Genomic DNA, 20,549 nt, shown 5'->3' with positions numbered 1-20,549 from the left:
TAGGAAACGTAAAAAGAATACATCAAGTGTTTCTTGTGAGAGACTTCAGACTGAGCTGTCAGATCTGCGCTATCCCTTTTTGTATAATATAGAGATGGAAAGGCTCTTTCCTTTTGTTACAGAGCTACAAGGGTCACTGTTTATTGCCCACCTTGGTGGATGTGGGATGTTAAGATGCTCCCTCCCCCCGCCACCATATGGACTTTCCCTGTGCGATTCACAGGCTGTTAAAACACACTGGTTGCTTCAAGACAAAGGAATCGTAGTTCATCTACACAATGGGAATCTTCCTGATGTTATTCTGTAGTACCCCCCCCCCCCCTTCTTTCCCCTCACCTCTCCACGTGTTTTTATCTGTGACTGCTGAACTTTAGCAGGAATGCAAAAAAACACACACACAAAAAAAGAAAAGGATGCTGGTTGTACAATAACAGCATCACTTCACAGGCTATAATCCACTCACTGAGAGCCTCTTGGCAGCTACGACAACTCTCACCTTCAAAAGCTTGATGGCAATGCATTGTGAGCTGCGCTCGTTGGCGGCGGAGATGCCATAACTAAGTTGCGGTGCGCCTGCATGTAGCAGGGAGGAAATATCTGTAACCCCCCCCCCTTTTTTTTTTTCCCCCTGCCATGCTGCTCTCTGCATTACTTGCTTCCCCCTGCATTGTCTAGAAGTAGTAAGTAGGCAGGAGGCTGTCTCTTTTCTCTGTGTCTGCACAGCCGGTTCATTGGTAATGTGATGATTGTCCTGGGGGACATTTGATGGATTAGAGAGCTAAACAGCTCCATTGCAAAGCACCACCTGATCTCAGGCCTGCATCCCATATAAAGACAGCGTGAGTGCTGAGCTCAGCTCTTGCTGCCAGATCTCCCCCTCCCCTCCTTCCCAGCTCCCTCAGTCTCCCTTTCTCTCACTCTCTCTCTCTCTCTCCCCACACACTGCAGAAAGTGTGAGCTGTCCAGTGCTGAATGTGAGGCACCATCCCTGGGTCCACACCGTGACTGTCACCGCACAAAAAAAGGGAAAGACACCCCCCCCCCCCCCTGTACCGCTCAACATGCCCCGCTCCTTCTTAGTCAAGAAGATAAAATTAGATGACTTTTCCAGTGGGATTTCGGCCTCTAGCTACCACCACTTTGACGACCCCTGCATTTTGGGCCAGTCGCTCACCAGCACCGTGGGCACCTTGGGAGTCCCTGTTGCTGAAAATGGTAAGTGGGCACCCTTGGGTGCAAAAATGACATGTGGTCCGCCAATGCTTTCCTTTTTTTTATTATACGAATTGAACAAGTGACCTGTTTATTATTTAGAGAATGACATTGTAGGACTTTTTAACCTATGGAACAACATTATTGACTGCTCATGCTTCGGAAAGATTAGATATTTATGGCACTGTTGACTTTTACGCTTTACAGTTACTTATCTGAGAGAAGAGTTTAGGCATTGCTATGTTCTGCAATAGCTGGGACAGGACTGATAAGACAACCTTTGTGTTCTGTTGACTTGTGACAGCCACCAGCCATTTGGGTGCTTTGTGGTGGAGCCACTTGGAGCCTGTCAACTGTTAGGAAATCGTCAAGAATCGGCATGCCCTAGGACTTGCAGCTCCTTAACAGCTGGTGATAATACAAGTTGCTAATGCTGGTCCTAAATCGTGTATTTTTTTTTTTTCCCTGGCTTTTCTTTGCAAATTTTTCAGCCAAGATGTAGAGCAGGGGGGTCTCCAAACTATGGCCCTCCGGGAGATCCCTCGTGTAGAGGAATGAAGGAAGATCTGACCACCACCTAAAATAACTGCTACACTTTTCCTAACGTGGAGTTAAACAACAAAAACTAAGTTAAAGTTGAAGATTGAGCTGTCTGCATACAAGCCCGTGTTAACACAGTGCAGAAGATTTTGGTGACTGCAGCATAATAAGGCACGCAGACCCCCTTTCCACATGCACTGAGGCATGTTCGGCCGCTATCACCTGTAGAATAGCACTAGATTCGTTAAGGGGTTTCTTGCTGTGCTATAGGCTACTCTCTTCAAAGAATACTGCTTTAATTCCTGTACTATTGAGCCCTTGATGCCTTTTAGAAGAGCGAATGCCAGTAGTTTACATAGGGGAGAACAGAAAGGGTGGGGGGGAGGGGAGTGAAGCCTCCTTGGGGACCTCATTGTTCACGCGGCAGGCAAAAGACTCTCTCTAAAGCCCTTTAAGAGGCACCATCCCGGGAGAAGCTCATTTATTTGATATATGGCTAGGTGGCTTTGAACCACAATGTATTTTTGATACGTCTTGTTATTTTTTCTTTTCTCTTTTTTTTTTTTTTTTCTATTAGTGCATAGTCAACTATGATTAGCCAGTAAGGCTGACATGTGTCATTGCAGTGGGTTTCTCAGTGACAGTTACAGGGAGAGCTTGTACTTCTGATCCAGGAGATGTAACTTGCCGTCCCAAAGCTGTGAATTTGCAAGCTAAGCACATCTTCCTCTAAGGCTGGAATCTAAAATACAATTCTATCTGAACTGCTGTCAGAGCGGATGTCTCCTTAGTATAGCAAGATGCACTGACAAGCAGCCTGCTCAGAGAACACGTTGCCTGGTAATCTACCAGGTATCCCTCTAAGAGAACCTCAAATTTTACTTTATATCAAGCATCGGGGGAATTTTTTTTTTCCTTTCTGGCAGACTAGTTGCTAATTTCCCTTTGTTCTTGGACCCCCAAATTGACAATGGTCCTAATGAATTTTTTGAGGATCCAAGAAATGATTGTGGGCCTCCATGTAGTTGCACACCTCTGCACCATATGTGGCTTGAAACTTAAACAGTTCATTCAAAAAAGGCTTGCAAACCACAACAATGATGTATAAAAGTGCAGTAATCCCTAACTGGGTGTTATATCTGATTGCAGGAAACAAAAAAGTATCCAGTTGCAATGGGTTACTGCATTCTCACTTTACCTGCTTATTGGATAATATTCCATAATTGAGGAACCCTTGGACTGCAACTGCCATAATTCCATGGCAGGATGATCTTGTATGATCTACGCCAACTTTCTAAACAAAGGGCTGGTTTACTGTCCTTAATACTTTAGGGAGGCCGGACTGTGGCCAGTAGAAGTAGAAAGTGTCCCAGCGGCTGTGGGAGTAAAAAAAATTACATAGTGCCTGTAGTCAGTAGAAGGAGGAATTGTGCCCCATCATTGGTATTATTGTGAGCAACAGTGCCTAATTTTTTATACCAGTGGGAAGAATTATGCCCCATTGCTGGTGTCGATAGGAGGAATAGTGTCCCATTGCTGGTGTCAGTGGGAGGAATAGTGCCCCATCGTTGTTGTCAGTGCAAGGAAAAATGCCCCATTGTTGGTGTCAGTGGAAGGAAAAAATTCCCTATTGCTGGTATCAGTAAGGGGAATGGTTCCCCACTGGTGGTGTCAGTGGAAAGGATGGTGCCTCCTTGTTGATGTCAGTGGGAGGAATAGTGCCTCATTGCTGGTGTTAGTGGGAGGAATAGTCCCCCATCGTTATTGTCAGTGGAAGGAGAAATGCCCCATTGTTGGTGTCAGTAAGGGGAATGGTTCCCCACTGGTGGTGGCAGTGGAAAGGATGGTGCCTCCTTGTTGGTGTCATTGGGAGGAATAGTGCCTCATTTTTGGTGTCAATAGGAGGAATAGTGCCTTATTGCTGGTGTCAGTGGGAGGAATAGTGCCCCATTTCTGCTGTCAGTGGAAGGAAAAATGCCCCCATCGCTGGTGTCAGTGAAAAGAAATGGTGCCTCCTTAAGGGCTAGATAAAGGCAAGCAAAAGGCCGCATTCGGCCCATGGGCCGCAGTTTGGAGACCACTGATCTACACCATGCCAAAGTCCTTTACAATGTTTACCCTGAATTTACAATATAGTCTTCCAAAATCCCCCCAAGCCCGAAATTAAAAATGTAGCGTACAAAGAAACTTTCAGAGATATGCTCAAGATGTTCTCCTCAAATACCCTAACACATATTAAAATAGTGATGTACTGTAGATCTACTTGGCTTCTACCTGTTACCTAAAGCTTTGCGGTTCGTTATTTGCTACATATTGCTTATTAATTCAATGTTCCTGGCACAGCTGTTAAGCGCTATAGGAACAATGTGCGTTCAAACAGGTGTCCCTGAGGATGGTGCACTTGTATCAGAGCACCGACAGAGATAATGTAGCTGGAAAACAAGGGGTGATGTCTTTCAAAGTCATGCTCTTGAAAATAACCTTGCTCCGTTCTTTAGAGAGAGGTGTGAAATATTGCTGAGGAAAGCTTTTTGTACCTGAGGCACGTGACCGCACATACTGCAAACAAGGAGGGAAGAGAGATGACTTTAGCAAGCTGCAGAAATATCAGAGTGCCAGACGAGGGGGGGGGGGGTGTAGATAGAGGAGCCTCATTCTGAATCTATGGCACACATTCGTTGGTGAATCTACCAGGCAATTTTGAAACATAGAGCCTCAAGGAGGCATAGAATGCAAATTGCTAGGATAAAGTTACACCGGGGAATGGGTTTTAATAATATTATAAGATTATGCATTGGCATTGTGATACGTGTGGACATTATTTCCAAACATAGGTGTGCACCCCAAAGCTGAAACACACGTGTGCGTGCATGTGTATTATATACTGATGGTACAAGTAGAGCAATGGACGTGTTATTAGGGCAGAGATGGGTGCCAGTAGGGCAGTGGATGGTGTCAATAGTTTTTGTTTTTATTATTTTATTTTTTACAATTTTATTTTTGTAAATTCTTTTTTTTTTAGGAGCCCCATTAGGGGGCTTTGGTGAAATGTCAGGGTTCTAAATAGGGGGAATCTGCACCACACAAGGTGATTAGGGTGTGCCCACGCACACCTGGCACACCCTGTTTCCAAAATTTTGGCCCTTCTAGCTTCTGCTACTGAACATAGCGCCAGATAATTTTGTGTTTTATGGCGATACGTCTGCTAGCTCTACAGTCTTGAACAAGAGCAATGATTATGTTTAAAGTGTAGAATCCTATACCAACTATATTCTGCTTTTACAAGAGTAAGGCAAATTCCACATTCTGTCCAATTCTACTTCCCCTCATTAAAGAACTCAAAAGACGTCTTTGCTATATACACTAAATGGGCCCTGTTTTACTAAGGTGCTAAATAATATATGAAACAACCAAATAATCTGACTGCTCTAAACTGCTTGAAACAGTCCGGCTGTTATGGAGTACTGCACTTTGCACATCATTGTTGCTCTGTGAAACACCTTAATAAATAAGCCTGAGTGTAAGGATGAGAAAAGAGCTTAAGGTGCCTGTTACAACACACGGCCCCTGCCACAGAAAGGGAGAGCTACTGCTTCAGTCACGGTCCATAAACCATCTATAGAGCAATTTGTGCAGAAACAATGGGCCCAGCTCCATTAGGAGGACATTCTAAAATTTACTCTTGCGTGCTTTAAAAAGGCAGCAGCCTCCAAACCTTCTGGCCTTCATCTGTTTAGAAACCACAAATCCCAGCATGCTGAAACTCCATGCTGGAACTAGTAGTCTCCTAAGGTAGCAGCCCCCAAACCTTCTGGCCTTCATCTGTTTAGAAACCACAAATCCCAGCAAGCTGAAACTCCATGCTGGAACTAGTAGTCTCCTAAGGTAGCAGCCCCCAAACCTTCTGGCCTTCATCTGTTTAGAAACCACAAATCCCAGCAAGCTGAAACTCCATGCTGGAACTAGTAGTCTCCTAAAGTAGCAGCCTCCAAACCTTCTGGCCTTCATCTGTTTAGAAACCACAAATCCCAGCAAGCTGAAACTCCATGCTGGGACTAGTAGTCTCCTAGGGTAGCAGCCTCCAAACCTTCTGGCCTTCATCTGTTTAGATACCACAATTCCCAGCATGCTGAAACCAATAGTTCAGCAACAGATTCAGAGCTACATGTGACCAATCCCATTATTGGGACAGCTCAGTACTGCTAGCTGGCTACTTTATGGACGTATTACTAATCAACCACTTTTGTGAAAAATTGAATAAGTATTTGTTTTGTGTTCTGGTGTTCTTGTTTTTTTGGTATTGTCCCACGCTTCGGTATTTTTATGTTTTGAGTATGTTGTTGAGTTTCCGTGGTTTTACATTTGTTTTTTTTGTTGTGTTCCAGTTTTTGTTTTTTTTTTTGTGCCTGGGGTAATATTTAAAGATGTCTGTGTCTAGTTGTGAGACCTTGTTGGATTGTTTTCATAGTTATGCAGGGCAAAACATATATTGCTAGTTAAGTTAGGCTCAGGCAGCCTTTCTTAACATTTTTTCCCCCAGAGGAACCACCCCAAAATACTTTTTTGGTCTCTGGGGAACGCTTACTAAACCAAGTAATTGCGGGTCAATGGGGAAAATGCCACCTACATTGGTGGGCAGCTAGGAGACTGACACTCCTATGCCCCTTTTCACATGGGTGGACCGATCGGGACCGCCTGTCAGCTTTTTTAAGGGGGATCTGATCGGGCCATATGTTGTCCTCTATGGAGTCGCGGGTGTCAGCGATTTACTAAAAACAGATGGATTAGGATCTGCACCCCATCCGTCTAGCGGATCGAATGGTCATCGGGTATAAACGGACAGGAAGTATGTTTACATCCAACCACCAATAGAGGACAGTGGGCTGTGTCTGTGTCCACGCTGCATAAGCGGAGCGGACACGGACAAGCCATTCGCCATGCACGGTGATCAGCGGACAGATTCCCTGCTGAGAAGGCGGGCTCCTGCCGCAGTCTGCTCCATGTGAAAGGGCCTCACAGTGGTGGTCAGAATGCCTACCTTTCAGAAAGCTAAAAAAGAGATAATTGGTGTCATGTTTCTGGTTTTGCCAAGTATCAATGGACCCTGAACATTGCAGGCACCTTCAAATGGTAGGTAAATCGGCCACAACCCAGGGATCCCCTGGTAACTTATGGGGGAAGCCTAGGGTTCCACTAAACCCTGGTTGAGAATGGCTGGGATAAGGTGTACAACATTTCTAGAGATTTATAAGATTACTACTTACCATTTACATACAGGCATTATCTTACAATGGCAAAGGAAATTTTGAAATGTGAACTGACTTATATACCCAATCAAACACCCTCTTTTATTGTTCTGATTATTCTGAACTTATAAAAGGTATAAAAGTAATTGGCTATTCTGAGTTACTGTATTTGTACACCATCAGTGTCCTTTGCCCTAAGCAAGCAAGTTCCACAATGTCCTAATTAACATGTGGAATCTGTTAAATGAGCCATTTTTACCCAAAGCATGATTGCTGGCCATTAACAATGCCACATACCCAGCCAAGCTCACCGAGCAGTCTCCCCTAAGCTCAGTATATGATGAGGATAAGATAAAAGGAAGAGAGAAGATATAAAGAAGAGTATGGATCCCGTTCAGAAAATAATACATGATATTGTATAGATTATATCAAAGCACATCTTCAGTTTTTCATATTTTGATATTATAACATGCCCAGCCACTTAAAAAAAAAAAAAACACAAAATGCAGCTCATCTCTAGTGCTGTACCACAGAAACCCTGCTGCGGTCCTCTTCTGGATTGAATGATGACTGCCATCATTCAACCCAGTTCCCATGAGCTCTGTCTGTCATCGACACAACCCATGGGAGAACGTCACCTTGTCAGCCTGGGTTTACAGTACAATACTGCAAACAGCTGTGCTGACATCATAACGTCAGTGGTGCTTTCTAAAAAATTGAAGACATGGCCACAGCAGGGAGAAGAAGTCCCTAGGAAGTCATCTGATCAGCCAGAGGATCCCAGGAAATAAAAAGGTATGTAGTTAGGGAGTTTTTAAAAACAGGAGTACTGCTTTAATTTCCTGTTGAGATCAATAACACAGAAACTGGAAAAGTCTATGGGCCAGGTAGCACATGCATCTAAAATAATGGCAGCCAATTGTTGTACTCCTGTTATTGATGAAACACTCAGCTCAAAAGTGCTTGCTGGCTCCTAAATCAAGTCATGTGATTAGCCAGAGGATCGCAGGAAAAAAGGTACATATGACGGGCCAGGTAGCACACGCACCTAAAAAAACGGTAGCCAATTGTTGTACGCCTGTCATTGATTATAGATAATATTCCTTGGCTCATAAGGGCTTGCTGGCTTTCAAATCAAGTCATGTTATCAAGCCAGACTGCAGGAAAAAAAAAAAAAAAAGGTATGTATGAAGGGAATTTAAAAAACAGTTCTGCTTTAATTACCTGTTGAGACCATTATCACAGAACTGGACAAATCTAGGGGCCAGGTAGCAAATGCACCTAAAAAATGGCAGCCAGTTGTTGTACGCCTGTTATTGATGAAAGACTCAGCTCATAAGTGCTTGCTGGCTTCTTAATCAAGTAATGCGATTAGCCAGAGGATCGCAGGAAAAAAGGTACATATGAAGGGCAAGGTAGCACATGCACCTAAAAAAAAATGGTAGCCAATTGTTGTACGCCTGTCATTGATTAAAGATTGTATTCCTTGGCTCATAAGGGCGTGCTGGCATCTAAATCAAGTCATTTTATCAGCCAGAGAATTGCAGGAAAAAATAAAATAAAGGTATGTATGAAGTATGGTAGCTTGGTGTTATTGCAGGAGTCATTAAAGATTCGTATCACCACAGAGTGGTGCTGTGGATACGACACTTTTGTATATAATGCCACGTCCCGATAATTTGGATTATTAAAAGATGAATTTTTGGATGATGGACTTTATAGGCCTAACACAAGTATATATTAAAAATATATTTATTACAAAAATAAAATCGAAAACAATTGCATAAAGTTTCATTAATTATTCACAAAATGTGCCTAGGAGCATAAATAACACACCACCTACATACATAAAGAGTATTGATAAAAAATTCGGAGGACCAAACAAATCACTCTACAGTATTAATACCGTAGAGTCAATACTGTAGAGTGATTTGTTTGGTCCTCCAGATTTTTTATCAATACTCTTTATGTATGTAGGTGGTGTGCTATTTATGCTCCTAGGCACATTTTGTGGATAATTTATGACATTTTACGTAATTGTTATTGATTTTATTTTTGTAATAAATATATTTTTAATATATACTTGTGTTAAGCCTATAAAGTCCATCATCCAAAAATTCATCGTTATTGCAGGAGTGGCACAATAAGTGTAAAATTCTGCATCCAGTTAGTCCAATTTAGAAAAAGCGCTACGTAAACTGTTGGCGCTATACAAGTCCTGTATAATAATAATAATAATAATAATAATAATAATAATAATAATGAAGGGGATTTAAAAAACAGTTCTGCTTCCATTTCCTGTTGAGACCATTAACACAGAACTGGACAAATCTAGGGGCCAGGTAGCAAATGCACCTGAAAAATGGCAGCCAGTTGTTGTACTCCTGTTATTGATGAAAGACTCAGCTCATAAGTGCTTGCTGGCTTCTAAATCAAGTCATTTGATTAGCCAGAGGATCGCCGGAAAAAAGATACATATTTTTAAAAACAAGAGTTCTGCTTTAATTTCCTGTTGAGCTCAATAACACAGAACTGGACAAATCTAGGAGCTAAGAAGAACCTACACCTAAAAAAAATAAAATAAAATAGCAGCCAATTGTTGTATGCCTGTGGTTGATGAATGACAAAATCCCTTGTCCCCTAAGTGCTTGATGGCTTCTAAATCGGACTAACTGGATGCAGAGTTTTACACTTATTGTGCCACTCCTGCAATAGAACCAAGCTACCATACTTTTAAAGAGCATTAATGCAGACTGCTTTACCGGAGAGTGGTCTAGTCATCTGCAATCCTGATCTATTATGGCTAGGGCAGCAGATCTGAATACAGTAACATCCTGTCTTCCCCTCACCGCTGCAGGACAGGAAGGGAAAAGCTTGCCTGTCCACGTGCCGTCTAGTGTCACCTTGACAGCAAGAATTCGGCATCATCTGCTGACTACACAGCCACATGCACTAAAACTGCAGAGGAGGGCTGGGATCGGGGCCAATGACACATATACACACACACACACCGCACGTCACACAGCATCAACATGTGGCGCTCGGAGTGGTACAGGCTGATGTGTGCATGCTGAAAGGGAAGTGCTGAGTCCGTTCATTAGGAGGAAAGGGTTTATTTCATTTTCAAATGAAGAGATGAAGTTCACCTATGCTTTTTTTTTTTTTGTACGCTCAAGCGTGAATCACAGGAGCATGCTGTGTCTACATAACAGAGACTACAGCCGGAGAGGCAAAACTGAGTGGACAGCACATTTAAATTGCCTGACCCCAGCTAATGCTTGCATTAAAATGGAGTATTGATTACACACTAATGGTTTAAGAGATGCAAGGAGCTATGGGGGTCACATTGGCCGTTGCTGAAATGATCCACTGCAAAGGGGAGTGAACTGCATTGCTCTGTGAGCTGGAAACAGAGAGCAACAGAGGTTTTTTTTTTGGCGGGATCTGGAAAAGCAAATGTGGAATTGTAATTTCCCAATATGTCTTGACATTCTAGGCCTTATGGTTAGTAAACCCATCCATTTAACTGTTTCAAATAACAGTTACATTCCAGCACGTGCTGGGAATATAACCCTTCCATTGGTTGTGCTCTCAACCAGACTGTCAAACCATCATATGGCTGGTGTCATAACTGATCACATGTGCAGCATCATGGCAGTTGTAGATTAAACAGAAGCCAAGATGGCAGCTTCCTTGTCTGAAAACGATAGGGGGGATTACTTCCACCTTAAGGCCCCTTTCACACTGTCATCGTTTTTCAGGCGCTACAGCGCTAAAAAAAGCGCCTGAAAAAAGTGGCTCCATTCACTCCGGTTTGAAAGCCCGAGGGCTTTCACACTGGAGCGGTGCGCTGGCAGGGTGTCACAAAAAGTTCTGCCAGCAGCTTCTTTGGAGTGATGGAGGAGCGGTTAACTCACTGCTCCTCCACCGCTGCTCCCCATTGAAATCAATGGGGCAGCGCTGCGATACCGCTGGCAAAACGTCGCTTCGGGGGCGTTTTGTGGACGGATCTAACCCCCTTTTGACCGCTAGCGGGGCGGTTTTAACTGAACTTAGCTGAATAGCGCCGCTAAAACGGCGGTAAAGCAGCGCTAAACCGCTGACGCCGGTTTTACTGCTGACGCCGGTTTTACCGCGGCAGCTCGGTGTGAAAGCCCTCTAAATTAGTACCTAGTTTGCTGGGTAGATACGAAAGACCAGAGATTTCCTCATAGCAGTTTGTGTTTTCACCCCTTTCCATAATGTTGTTATTATGGTGGTGTTCTTTCAAAGCTGAGCAGGAAATTTCTATTTACTTGTATTCTTTTTTTTATTCTACACCAAATCACTTGAGGGAGTATGACATATCACATTGATTTATAGTAATACTGAGGCAGTTGGGTGAATCCTTTACATTTGGAAGGGAAATCCCAGGAATGGAATTCCACAAAGATATAAGAAACCAGCATAGGATTCAACGTGTTGCCATCCATACAGAGCTGAAATGTGGATGCATTTCACATGCATTTCAGTGTGGTGCAATTTGAGCTCTATTCATTTTGAATGGGCTGAAATCGCACTGCATCGCACCCAGAAAGTGCAGGCACCTTTTTCGGAGCCGCACCGCATGGTCATTTTGTAGCATGTACATGAAGTAGTTGAGTGCTGCCACCTAGTGATAGTAATAAGTATGTACGGCTGCTGCTACCACCAAATGTGTTCCCACATCCACAGTAAATAAATATTGTCACATACAAGATTCATTTTGTACCATGAGATCCGGTACGGGCAAGCCACACTGCATTTGCAATCCTTTTGGGGTGTCGTTAAGTTTGTACTGACACCCACAGTGGTTCTGGGAGCTTATTTATGTTGTCACTAGGTGTTTGTGCTTAGCAATACAATGCAGGCAGATTATGGCTGGTGGGAGGAGCTGGAAGGGTGCTGCACATAGCTTCCTGAAAACAATAAAGCACCGTCCCTCAGTATTTCCCTTAAGTACCCCCAGCCCTGATGCAAGTAGTGGGATGGCTCTTGAGAGGAGTTATGCAAAATATCAAAACACCTTGATGGGTGGATGTCAGTCTGAAGGAGTGGGAGGACCTAGGCAGACTGCATATGCATGTAAACCAAAGCTAATGACCATCTGTGATGCCAAAACCTCCATGATTGAAAGAAGTAAAACACAAGGAATGAAAGGTGCAGGCCAGGGACAGATAGGCTTGGGAGAAAAGAACTAGAAGATGGTGGATGTCCTCCAGCCAGGAAATAAGAAATGCTCTATCTGACTTGCTTTAGCTTCTAATGCACATTGTGAGATGCTCACAGTGTGCAGTGAAATTAAAGTAAGCAATTTGCAGTACAGGAGAGGAGACTATAGCTGTGCAAGAAGGTAAGGCTGGAGTTCAGCTTTAACGGAGGTCTCCTCTTACAAAAGCTACTTGGTGCATTGATTCATTCAGCCCTGCGGATGGCAGGGTTTAGCAAAATACAGCATCATTTCCATTGTTTATATAAGATTACTAGAGGCTCAGATGTGAAGCAAGATGCTGCTTTAGTGTGTAACCAGCAACAGGGTGCACGTTCATTGAACAACCTGAAATGTCACATTACTAGTGGTATGTGTCTGCAACATAGCAGTGGCGGCTGGGGGGCGCAAACAAACTGAAAAATTCTGAAAAAAACCCCATCAATTGCAGTTTCACTGTTCCCATCAATTGCAGCCACTGTGCCCATCAATTGCCGACACTGTGCCATCAAATGCCGACACTGTGCCCATCAATTGCAGCCACTGTGCCCAAACGCAGCCACTGTGCCCATCAATTGCCGCCACTGTACCATCAAACGCAGCCACTGTGCCCATCAATTGCCGACACTGTGCCCATCAAACGCAGCCACTGTGCCCATCAAACGCAGCCACTGTGCCATATCAAATGCTGCCACTGTGCCATCAAACGCAGCCACTGTGCCCATCAAATGCTGACACTGTGCCCATCAAACGCAGCCACTGTGCCCATCAAACGCAGCCACTGTGCCATATCAAATGCTGCCACTGTGCCATCAAATGCTGCCACTGTGCCATCAAATGCTGCCACTGTGCCCCATCAAATACAGCTACTGTGCCCATCTTATGCAGCCACTGTGCCCATCTTATGCAGCCACTGTACCATCACATGCAACCTCACTGTGCCCCATCAAATGCAGCCTCACTGTGCCCCATCATATGCAGCCTCACTGTGCCCTATCAAATGCAGCCTCACTGTGCCCCATCATATGCAGCCTCACTGTGCCCCATCTTATGCAGCCTCACTGTGCCCCATCATATGCAGCCTCACTGTGCCCCATCATATGCATGAACATAGTATAAAAAGCTCAGCAGGCTGGAGGATGTTAACGTATAGCACAGTGTAGAAATAGCAGCACTTCAGGGTATATATTGCATAGCACAGCACACAGATAACAGTTATCCACTGTATCCCATCCAATGGAGGGGAGAAGCAAAAAAGAGTAATGAGGCTCTACTCTGTAATTTGATCAGATGGCATGGAAATAAGAGGGAAGAGCAACTATAGATCAGCATTATGGCCCTATTTTTAACTTCTCCAGTTGTGGCCTTCGCAACACCCCGAAGGGATGCCCCGGCACTGTGTAAAAAACAAAGCCCCACCGATCTGGAAGACGAATAAATACAAGGAAGGAATGAGCAGTGTCCATGCACACATCATCATTTTGTGCTCGTCTTGAGAGGGTTTCATCTTCCCCAATCAATAGGTCACTGCTATCGACAGAGCAGTCCAGTAAATGTTGTCACAGATGGGTCATCAAAGGAGACGGCCTCATAAAATGTTGCTGGCCTTTCCAGACATAGATGAAGAAAGGAAAACGTATGGAAGCTCAATAGTACAGCTTTTTGTTTTTTTTTGTGTTTCCTTAAATGCCATGTCTCTTTATATACACGTTCCTAGCCCCAGGGTGAAATGGACTTCTAGTCTATAAATGACTGCTGTAGACCAAAAAAAGGCGGCATGATGCTGAACAAAAGCAACATGTATAAAACTAGAGAGGATGAACATGTGTGATGTTCAACAATAATGGCTTTTCATTCCTTATTGTTCGACAAAAAAAAGAAAAAAACATAATGAATCTGTGCTAAATGCCACCTAAAGCCCAACTACTGGGGGAGATTTCAAGATAGTTCCTATACAAGTTACAGATTCTAGACAAAACAGGAAACCAGGGGAATTCATATACATGGACAATAATAAACACTATCCAGAGCTCCTAAACTTTCTTCCACTTTAGCTCATACCGGAGCAGAGCATAAACCACCTGGTGCCCAACCTGCGGCGCCCGAGGGCTGCATGCGACCCTTTGGAATATGATTTGTGACCCCCTCGGACCTCAGCAGTCTGTAGTGGGAACATTGATTAGAGTAATGGAATTGATCTCTACTAGCCTCATGTAACATGTTCCCAGTTTTGTATTGTCTTCTGCAGCTTGTCCCCAGCCAACAATATATCCTGTCCTCACTCTCTGACCCTCATTTCCTCTATTAGGTCCCCAGTCTCTGACAGTCCTCTCAGGCATTTCATATAGTGAAAATGATTAGCGGCCCATTTGTGTCCCCTTTTAGCTCATACGTTGACAACCACTGGCATAAACTGAGTATATTCCTAGTAATTTTAGCCAGTTTTGGGGCATTTTACAAGCTTTGTACAAGTATTTCTGCACATGAATCGAGCTCCAATGGTTCGTTTCTTGGGCTGGTCAAGGAGAGGAGAGCAGTTCTGTAAAAAAAGAGAGAAAGGAGTTTTTTACCTGCACACAAAAAGGAAACAAAAGTGCATGTTTCGTGCATTTACAGGCACACCCACTGAAGTCTACAGGGGCAAAAATGCCTAAAGGCAATAAATACAAACTGTTGTGTATTTTTTTGACCATAGGGCGTAGAGCGTAGGGCGAATCTTTCTTTTACCACCTCCCGCCATAAAATAAAATGATGGGCACAAGGTGGCTCTCTCCTGGGACAATGTCCCAATGACAAGGCACCTTAACCATGTGATCAGCTGTGTCCAATCACAGCTGATCACATGTAAACAAGGAAATGCCAGTTATCAGCTCGCCCTCTCCTCACACTGACAGCATGTGAGGAGAGGAGAGCCAATCAGTGGCATTTTCTGACAGGGGAGATCTGCACAAATAATCAGGGCACTGATTCTCAGTGCAGCCCCAACAGTGCCCAGCAGCGATACCAATCAGTGCCCAATAATGCCAATCAGTACCCATCAGGGATGCCAATCAGTGATGCCAGTCAGTGCTGCCTTTCAGTGCCTGCTCATCAGTGCCACCAATCAGTGCCTATCAGTGCCACCTGTCAGTGTTCATCAGTGCTGCATATCAGTGTCGCCTATCAGTACCCAGTAGTGCTGCATATTAGTGCCTTCTCATCAGTGCCTCCTCATGAGTGCCCCTCAGTGCTGCCTCACGAGTGCCCATCAGTGCAACTCACCAGTACCCATCAGTGCAACCTATCAGTGCCCATCGGTGCCGCCTATCAGTGCTCATCAGTGCTGCATATTAGTGCCTCCTCATCAGTGCCTTTCAGTGCTGCCTCATCAGTGCCCATCAGTGCTGCCTCAAGAGTGCCCATCAGTGCAGCTCATCAGTGCCCATCAGTGCCACCTATCAGTGCTAATCAGTGCTGCATATCAGTGCCTCCTCATCAGTGCCTTTCAATGCTGCCTCATCAGTGCCCATCAGTGCTGCCTCAAGAGTGCCCATCAGTTCCTCCTATCAGTGCTCATCAGTGCTGCATATCAGCGCCTCCTCATCAGTGCCCTTCAGTGCCGTCTCATCAGTGCCCATAAGTGCAGCCTACCAGTGCTCATCAGTGAAGGAGAAAAGTGACTTACTCTATTTCCAAATTTTTATAACAGAAACCAAAACACATTTTTTTTTCAAAAATATTTGGTCTCTTATTGTTTTTTTTTTAAACATTAAAAACCCAGTGGTAATTAAATACCACCAAAAGAAAGCTCTATTTGCCTCAAAAAATTATAAAATTGTAATTTGGGTACAGCGTTGTATGACCGTGCAATTGTCATTCAAAGTGTGACAACACTAAAAGCTGAAAATTAGCCTGGGCAGGAAGGGGGTGAAAGTGCCCCGTATTGAAGTTGTTAAAGTATATCTAAACCCAAAACCAAAAAAAAAAAAATTAAATATTGTATTAGTTCCTCTTTTTGCATGCTTTTTAAATCTTTATTTTCAAATGGTGATCCTTTCGTAATACACTTCCTGTCCTACGGTGACAACACTTGCTGTATTGTCTCTATGGAAATGCAACATTGTCACCCTAGGCTGCTTTCCTTATGGAAACTACAAATACCCTTTTCCATTACATAGGGGGAGGGGTTATGTAGATTACAGAAGATGGCTTGGAAAACAGATAACATTGTTTGAAGTTTCAGTTTAAATAATAAAAGAATACTGGATTTCTTTTAGAATCAGGTATTTTTTCTGTTCCTGTGGAAAAAAGAAAAACGAATGCAGCCACCACATCTAAGAGCTGGCAAGTGGCAAGCTGCAATATGTTGCCCTTTTGTCCTTGGGTTTGGATATACTTTAAGTATCTTCAATCACTTTTGGGAAACTGGGCATCACCACAATTACAACTATATTTATCAAATACTGACATTTACAACAGTGTAAACATTCCCATATCTTCTAGTCTTAGTCTCCGCTCTATGGTGATCCCAGGACCTAGTGTGTCACAGTTTGGAACACAGGGTATCAAAATGTCAGTATTTAATTGTTCAGGGAATCTGGTCAGCTTCTGTACTGATGCAAAGTGGCAACAGACCGTGGTTATAAAATGCCAAATGTCAATGTGCTAATGTTCTGGAAGACCAAGAGTCAGTATAATAATTTTCAGGTGTATCTACGGTCATGTATGTTGTTTTTTTCTGGAATCCAAACTGCAAGCTTGTCATTGCACTGGGTGGGACATCAAGTTTTAGTTTGCCACTACTGTTCTTGGATACAACTGTCTTTGGATCAAAAGTGTCAGTGTGCAAGTGTCCTGTGATCAAATATGCCAATGTGATTTGTTTCAGCACTACAGGTGTCCGTATGTCATTGTTCCAAGATCCAAAAGTGTCAGTGTATTATTGTTACATTCTCAAGTGACAGTGTATGATTGTTCCAAGATCCAAGTGTCAGTGTGTCACTGTTCTGTGAAACCAAGTCTCAGTGTATTATTGGTGTCTCAAGTGTCACTTTGACATTGTTCCAGGGTCCAAGTGTCAGTGTGTCATATTGTTCCTGAGTCCAAGTGTCAGTGTGTCACATTGTCCCTGGGTTCAAGTGTCAGTGTGTCACATTGTTCCTGGGTCCAAGTGTCAGTGTGTCACATTGTTCCTGGGTCCAAGTGTCAGTGTGTCACATTTTTCCTGGGTCCAAGTGTCAGTGTGTCACAATGTCCCCGGGTCCAAGTGTCAGTGTGTCACAATGTCCCTGGGTCCAAGTGTCAGTGTGTCACATTGTTCCTGGGTCCAAGTGTCGGCTTGTCACATTGTTCCTGGATCCAAGTGTCAGTGTGTCACATTGTTCCTAAGTCCAAGAGTCCCAAGTGCCAGTGTGTCACATTGTTCCTGGGTCCAAGTGTCAGTGTGTCACATTGTTCCTGGGTCCAAGTGTCAGTTTGTCACATTGTTCATGAGTCCAAGTGTTAGTGTGTCACTGTTTCAGGATTGTTCTGGTGTCTTAAGGGTCAGTGTGTCATTGTTTCAGGATCCAAGTGTTAGTGTGTCATTGTTTCAGGATCCAAGTGTTAGTGTGTCATTGTTCCTGGGCCCAAGTGTCAGTGTGTCATTGTTCCAGGGTCTAAGTGTCAGTGTATCATTGCTCCAGGGTCTAAGTATCAGTGTGTCATTGTTCCAGGATCCAGATGACAGTGTGTCACTGTTCTAGGATTGTTCTGGTGTCTTAAGGGTCAGTGGGGTTGATTTACTAAAGGCAAATAGACTGTGCACTTTGCAAGTGCAATTGCTCCAGAGCTTAGTAAATGAGCAGAAGCTCTGCTGACTTCCATCACCCATTCATATGCAAACAAATTTTCCTTGCACGTGATTGGGTATTCTTTGCAAAGTGAAGCTTTACCTCAGTTACTAAGCTCTGGATCAACTGCACTTGCCGAGGGCAACTTGCAAAGTGCACAGTCTATTTGCCTTTAGTAAATAAACCCCAGTGTGTCATTGTTTTGGGTATCAAAGAGTCAGTGTATCATTGTTCCAGGATCAAAGTGTCAGTGTGTCATTGTTCGGGTGTCTCAAGTGTTAGTGTGATATTGTTTCAGGATCCAAGTGCCAGTGTGTCATTGTTCCAAGATCCAAGAGTCAGCGTGTCATTGTTTCAGGATCCAAAGTATGTCATTGTTCCAAGATCCAACAGTCAGTGTGTCATTGTTCCAGGATCAAAGTGTCAGTATGTCACTATTCTGGGACTTTGGGTGTGGACATGTTATTGATAAGCAACCCCATGTGGCAGTGGGAGCTTATAATGGAGACTAAAGCGACAAAAGCGTCAGTGTGTGATTGTTTGCAAAATTCAAGTGATATTGTTGTAGGATCCTATAAGTCAGTGTGACATTTCTGTACAACCCCCCCCCCACCAAGCATCATTCTATCATTGTTCTGGGACCCCCAGGATTTGATGTGTCATTTTTTTGAGATCCCAAATGTTACTGAGAGATACAAATTGTCATTGTGAGGTTGTTTAGAGATCTCAAGCATCAGTGTGTCATTGTTGTGGCATTCAAAGTGTCATTGTGTCAATGTTCTGGGACCTTAAGTGATGATTGGTCATAGTTTTTTAGATCCAGTGTTGTTGTAGGACGCAAATAAGTTAGGGTTTCCTAAAACAAATAATAGAAGAGATCAAAACCCATAGGTTTTGCAAATTCACACCCCTGAAACACAGCAGTTTTCTTATAACCCTCAAGGTTTTTTTGTTTTTTGTTATTGTAAATTCTTTTTATTGAGTTCTTTTTCACTGTGAAAATGCAATACAACCCTCAAGCTAGATAAAAAAATATATATTGATTCTAATAAACAATATCTTTCTTTTCTTGTGCCACAGACTTTGTACAGCACTGCATTGCATCACCTGACTACGAAGATGGGAAGAAGAGCGGAGACAAGTTTTCATCCTCAGATGCTGAATACACACCAAACCACGATGACTACAGTGAGCCCGACAGCCCCCAGTCCAGTCTATCTGCAGGATATTTCAGCGGCGAAGCAGCCGTCACGGACAGCTACTCAATAGACGCTTTCTTCATCACAGATGGACGCTCGAGAAGAAGTGTCGAGAGTCGCGGAAACCAGCGCCACACGTGCAGTGAGTGCGGCAAAACCTACGCCACCTCTTCCAACCTCAGCCGGCACAAGCAAACCCACCGGAGCCTGGACAGTAAGATGGCAAGGAAATGTCCTACATGTGGAAAAATGTATGTTTCTATGCCAGCCCTGGCCATGCATCTTCTCACACACAATCTAAAACATAAGTGCGATGTGTGCGGCAAGGCCTTCAGCCGCCCATGGCTCCTGCAAGGCCACATGCGCTCCCACACCGGTGAGAAACCTTTCGGCTGCGCCCACTGTGGGAAAGCCTTTGCCGACCGATCCAACCTTCGCGCGCACATGCAGACGCACTCGGCCTTTAAACACTACAAGTGCAAACGCTGCGAGAAGACCTTCGCTCTCAAGTCATATCTTAACAAACATTACGAGTCAGCTTGTTTCAAGGGCTCGGATAACGAGTGCTCTCCATAGGGTTAAATTCCAGGCTTGAGGAGAAAGACGGTACACAAAAGAAATGAGGCACAAAAAAAAAAAAATTGTGCCAACCTACTCTTAATTGATGGCACAACACACCAGAAACTCAAAAATCAGGGTACTTGGCATCAAAACAGTATTATCCTTGGTTGCACTTCACCATAGACTGTGCAAACATCATTTTTATATAAACATACCGCATTTTTATTTATTTATTTTTTTTTGAAGCTTGACAACTTTATTTTAAACCGTGCAATATACTTTTTTTTTTTAATGGACCATGGATAGTTGTGACCTCTCTCTTCTTTAAACACGCATACACACAAAGAAAAGAAACGTGTAGCCTCTCTACTGGCACTCTTAAAGAACCTTTACATGCAAAGCCAAGCTTTCTGTGGTGCAACACATGAAATGTGAAAGTCTTACAATAATATAAAAGAGTAACAGTAGGAGACAAAATTAACGGAGGGGCTCTAACACAGACTCAGGTGCCATTTTCTATCCAGTGTTACTTATTTTTTCCACTGTTTTGTTATATGACTGTTGCTGAAGAAGCATTAATTGCATTATTTATTTTATCTTTATGATTTGTGCCATGTGGTTAACAAGGCTTAAGTATAATGCCAGACAAGGAGAATTTTTTTTTTTTTTTTTTTTTGCAGCACAATAAATATCATGCGAGCCAGGAACAAAATACACGAATGTCGAGAAAGGATCTGCAAGTGGCATCGTGCCA

The 20,549-nt window shown here is 43.5% G+C and overlaps 1 protein-coding gene across 1 annotated transcript; it reads left to right on the top strand.

Annotated features, from left to right (window-relative positions):
* Positions 1-1,061: 1,061 nt before the first annotated feature.
* SCRT2 (scratch family transcriptional repressor 2) lies at positions 1,062-20,079 on the top strand. Its single transcript, XM_073607343.1, has 2 exons — positions 1,062-1,215; positions 19,116-20,079. Exons 1-2 carry the CDS (start codon positions 1,062-1,064, stop codon positions 19,808-19,810), a joined length of 849 nt encoding a protein of 282 aa, XP_073463444.1. The 3' UTR covers positions 19,811-20,079.
* The last annotated feature ends 470 nt before the right edge of the window (positions 20,080-20,549 follow it).

The sequence above is a fragment of the Aquarana catesbeiana genome, linkage group LG12 (assembly GCF_042186555.1).
Source record: "Aquarana catesbeiana isolate 2022-GZ linkage group LG12, ASM4218655v1, whole genome shotgun sequence".
NCBI classification, from domain to species: Eukaryota; Metazoa; Chordata; class Amphibia; order Anura; family Ranidae; genus Aquarana; species Aquarana catesbeiana.
The sequence above is the reverse complement of the archived record's forward strand: the minus strand, read 5'-3'. Positions and strand labels throughout refer to the sequence as shown.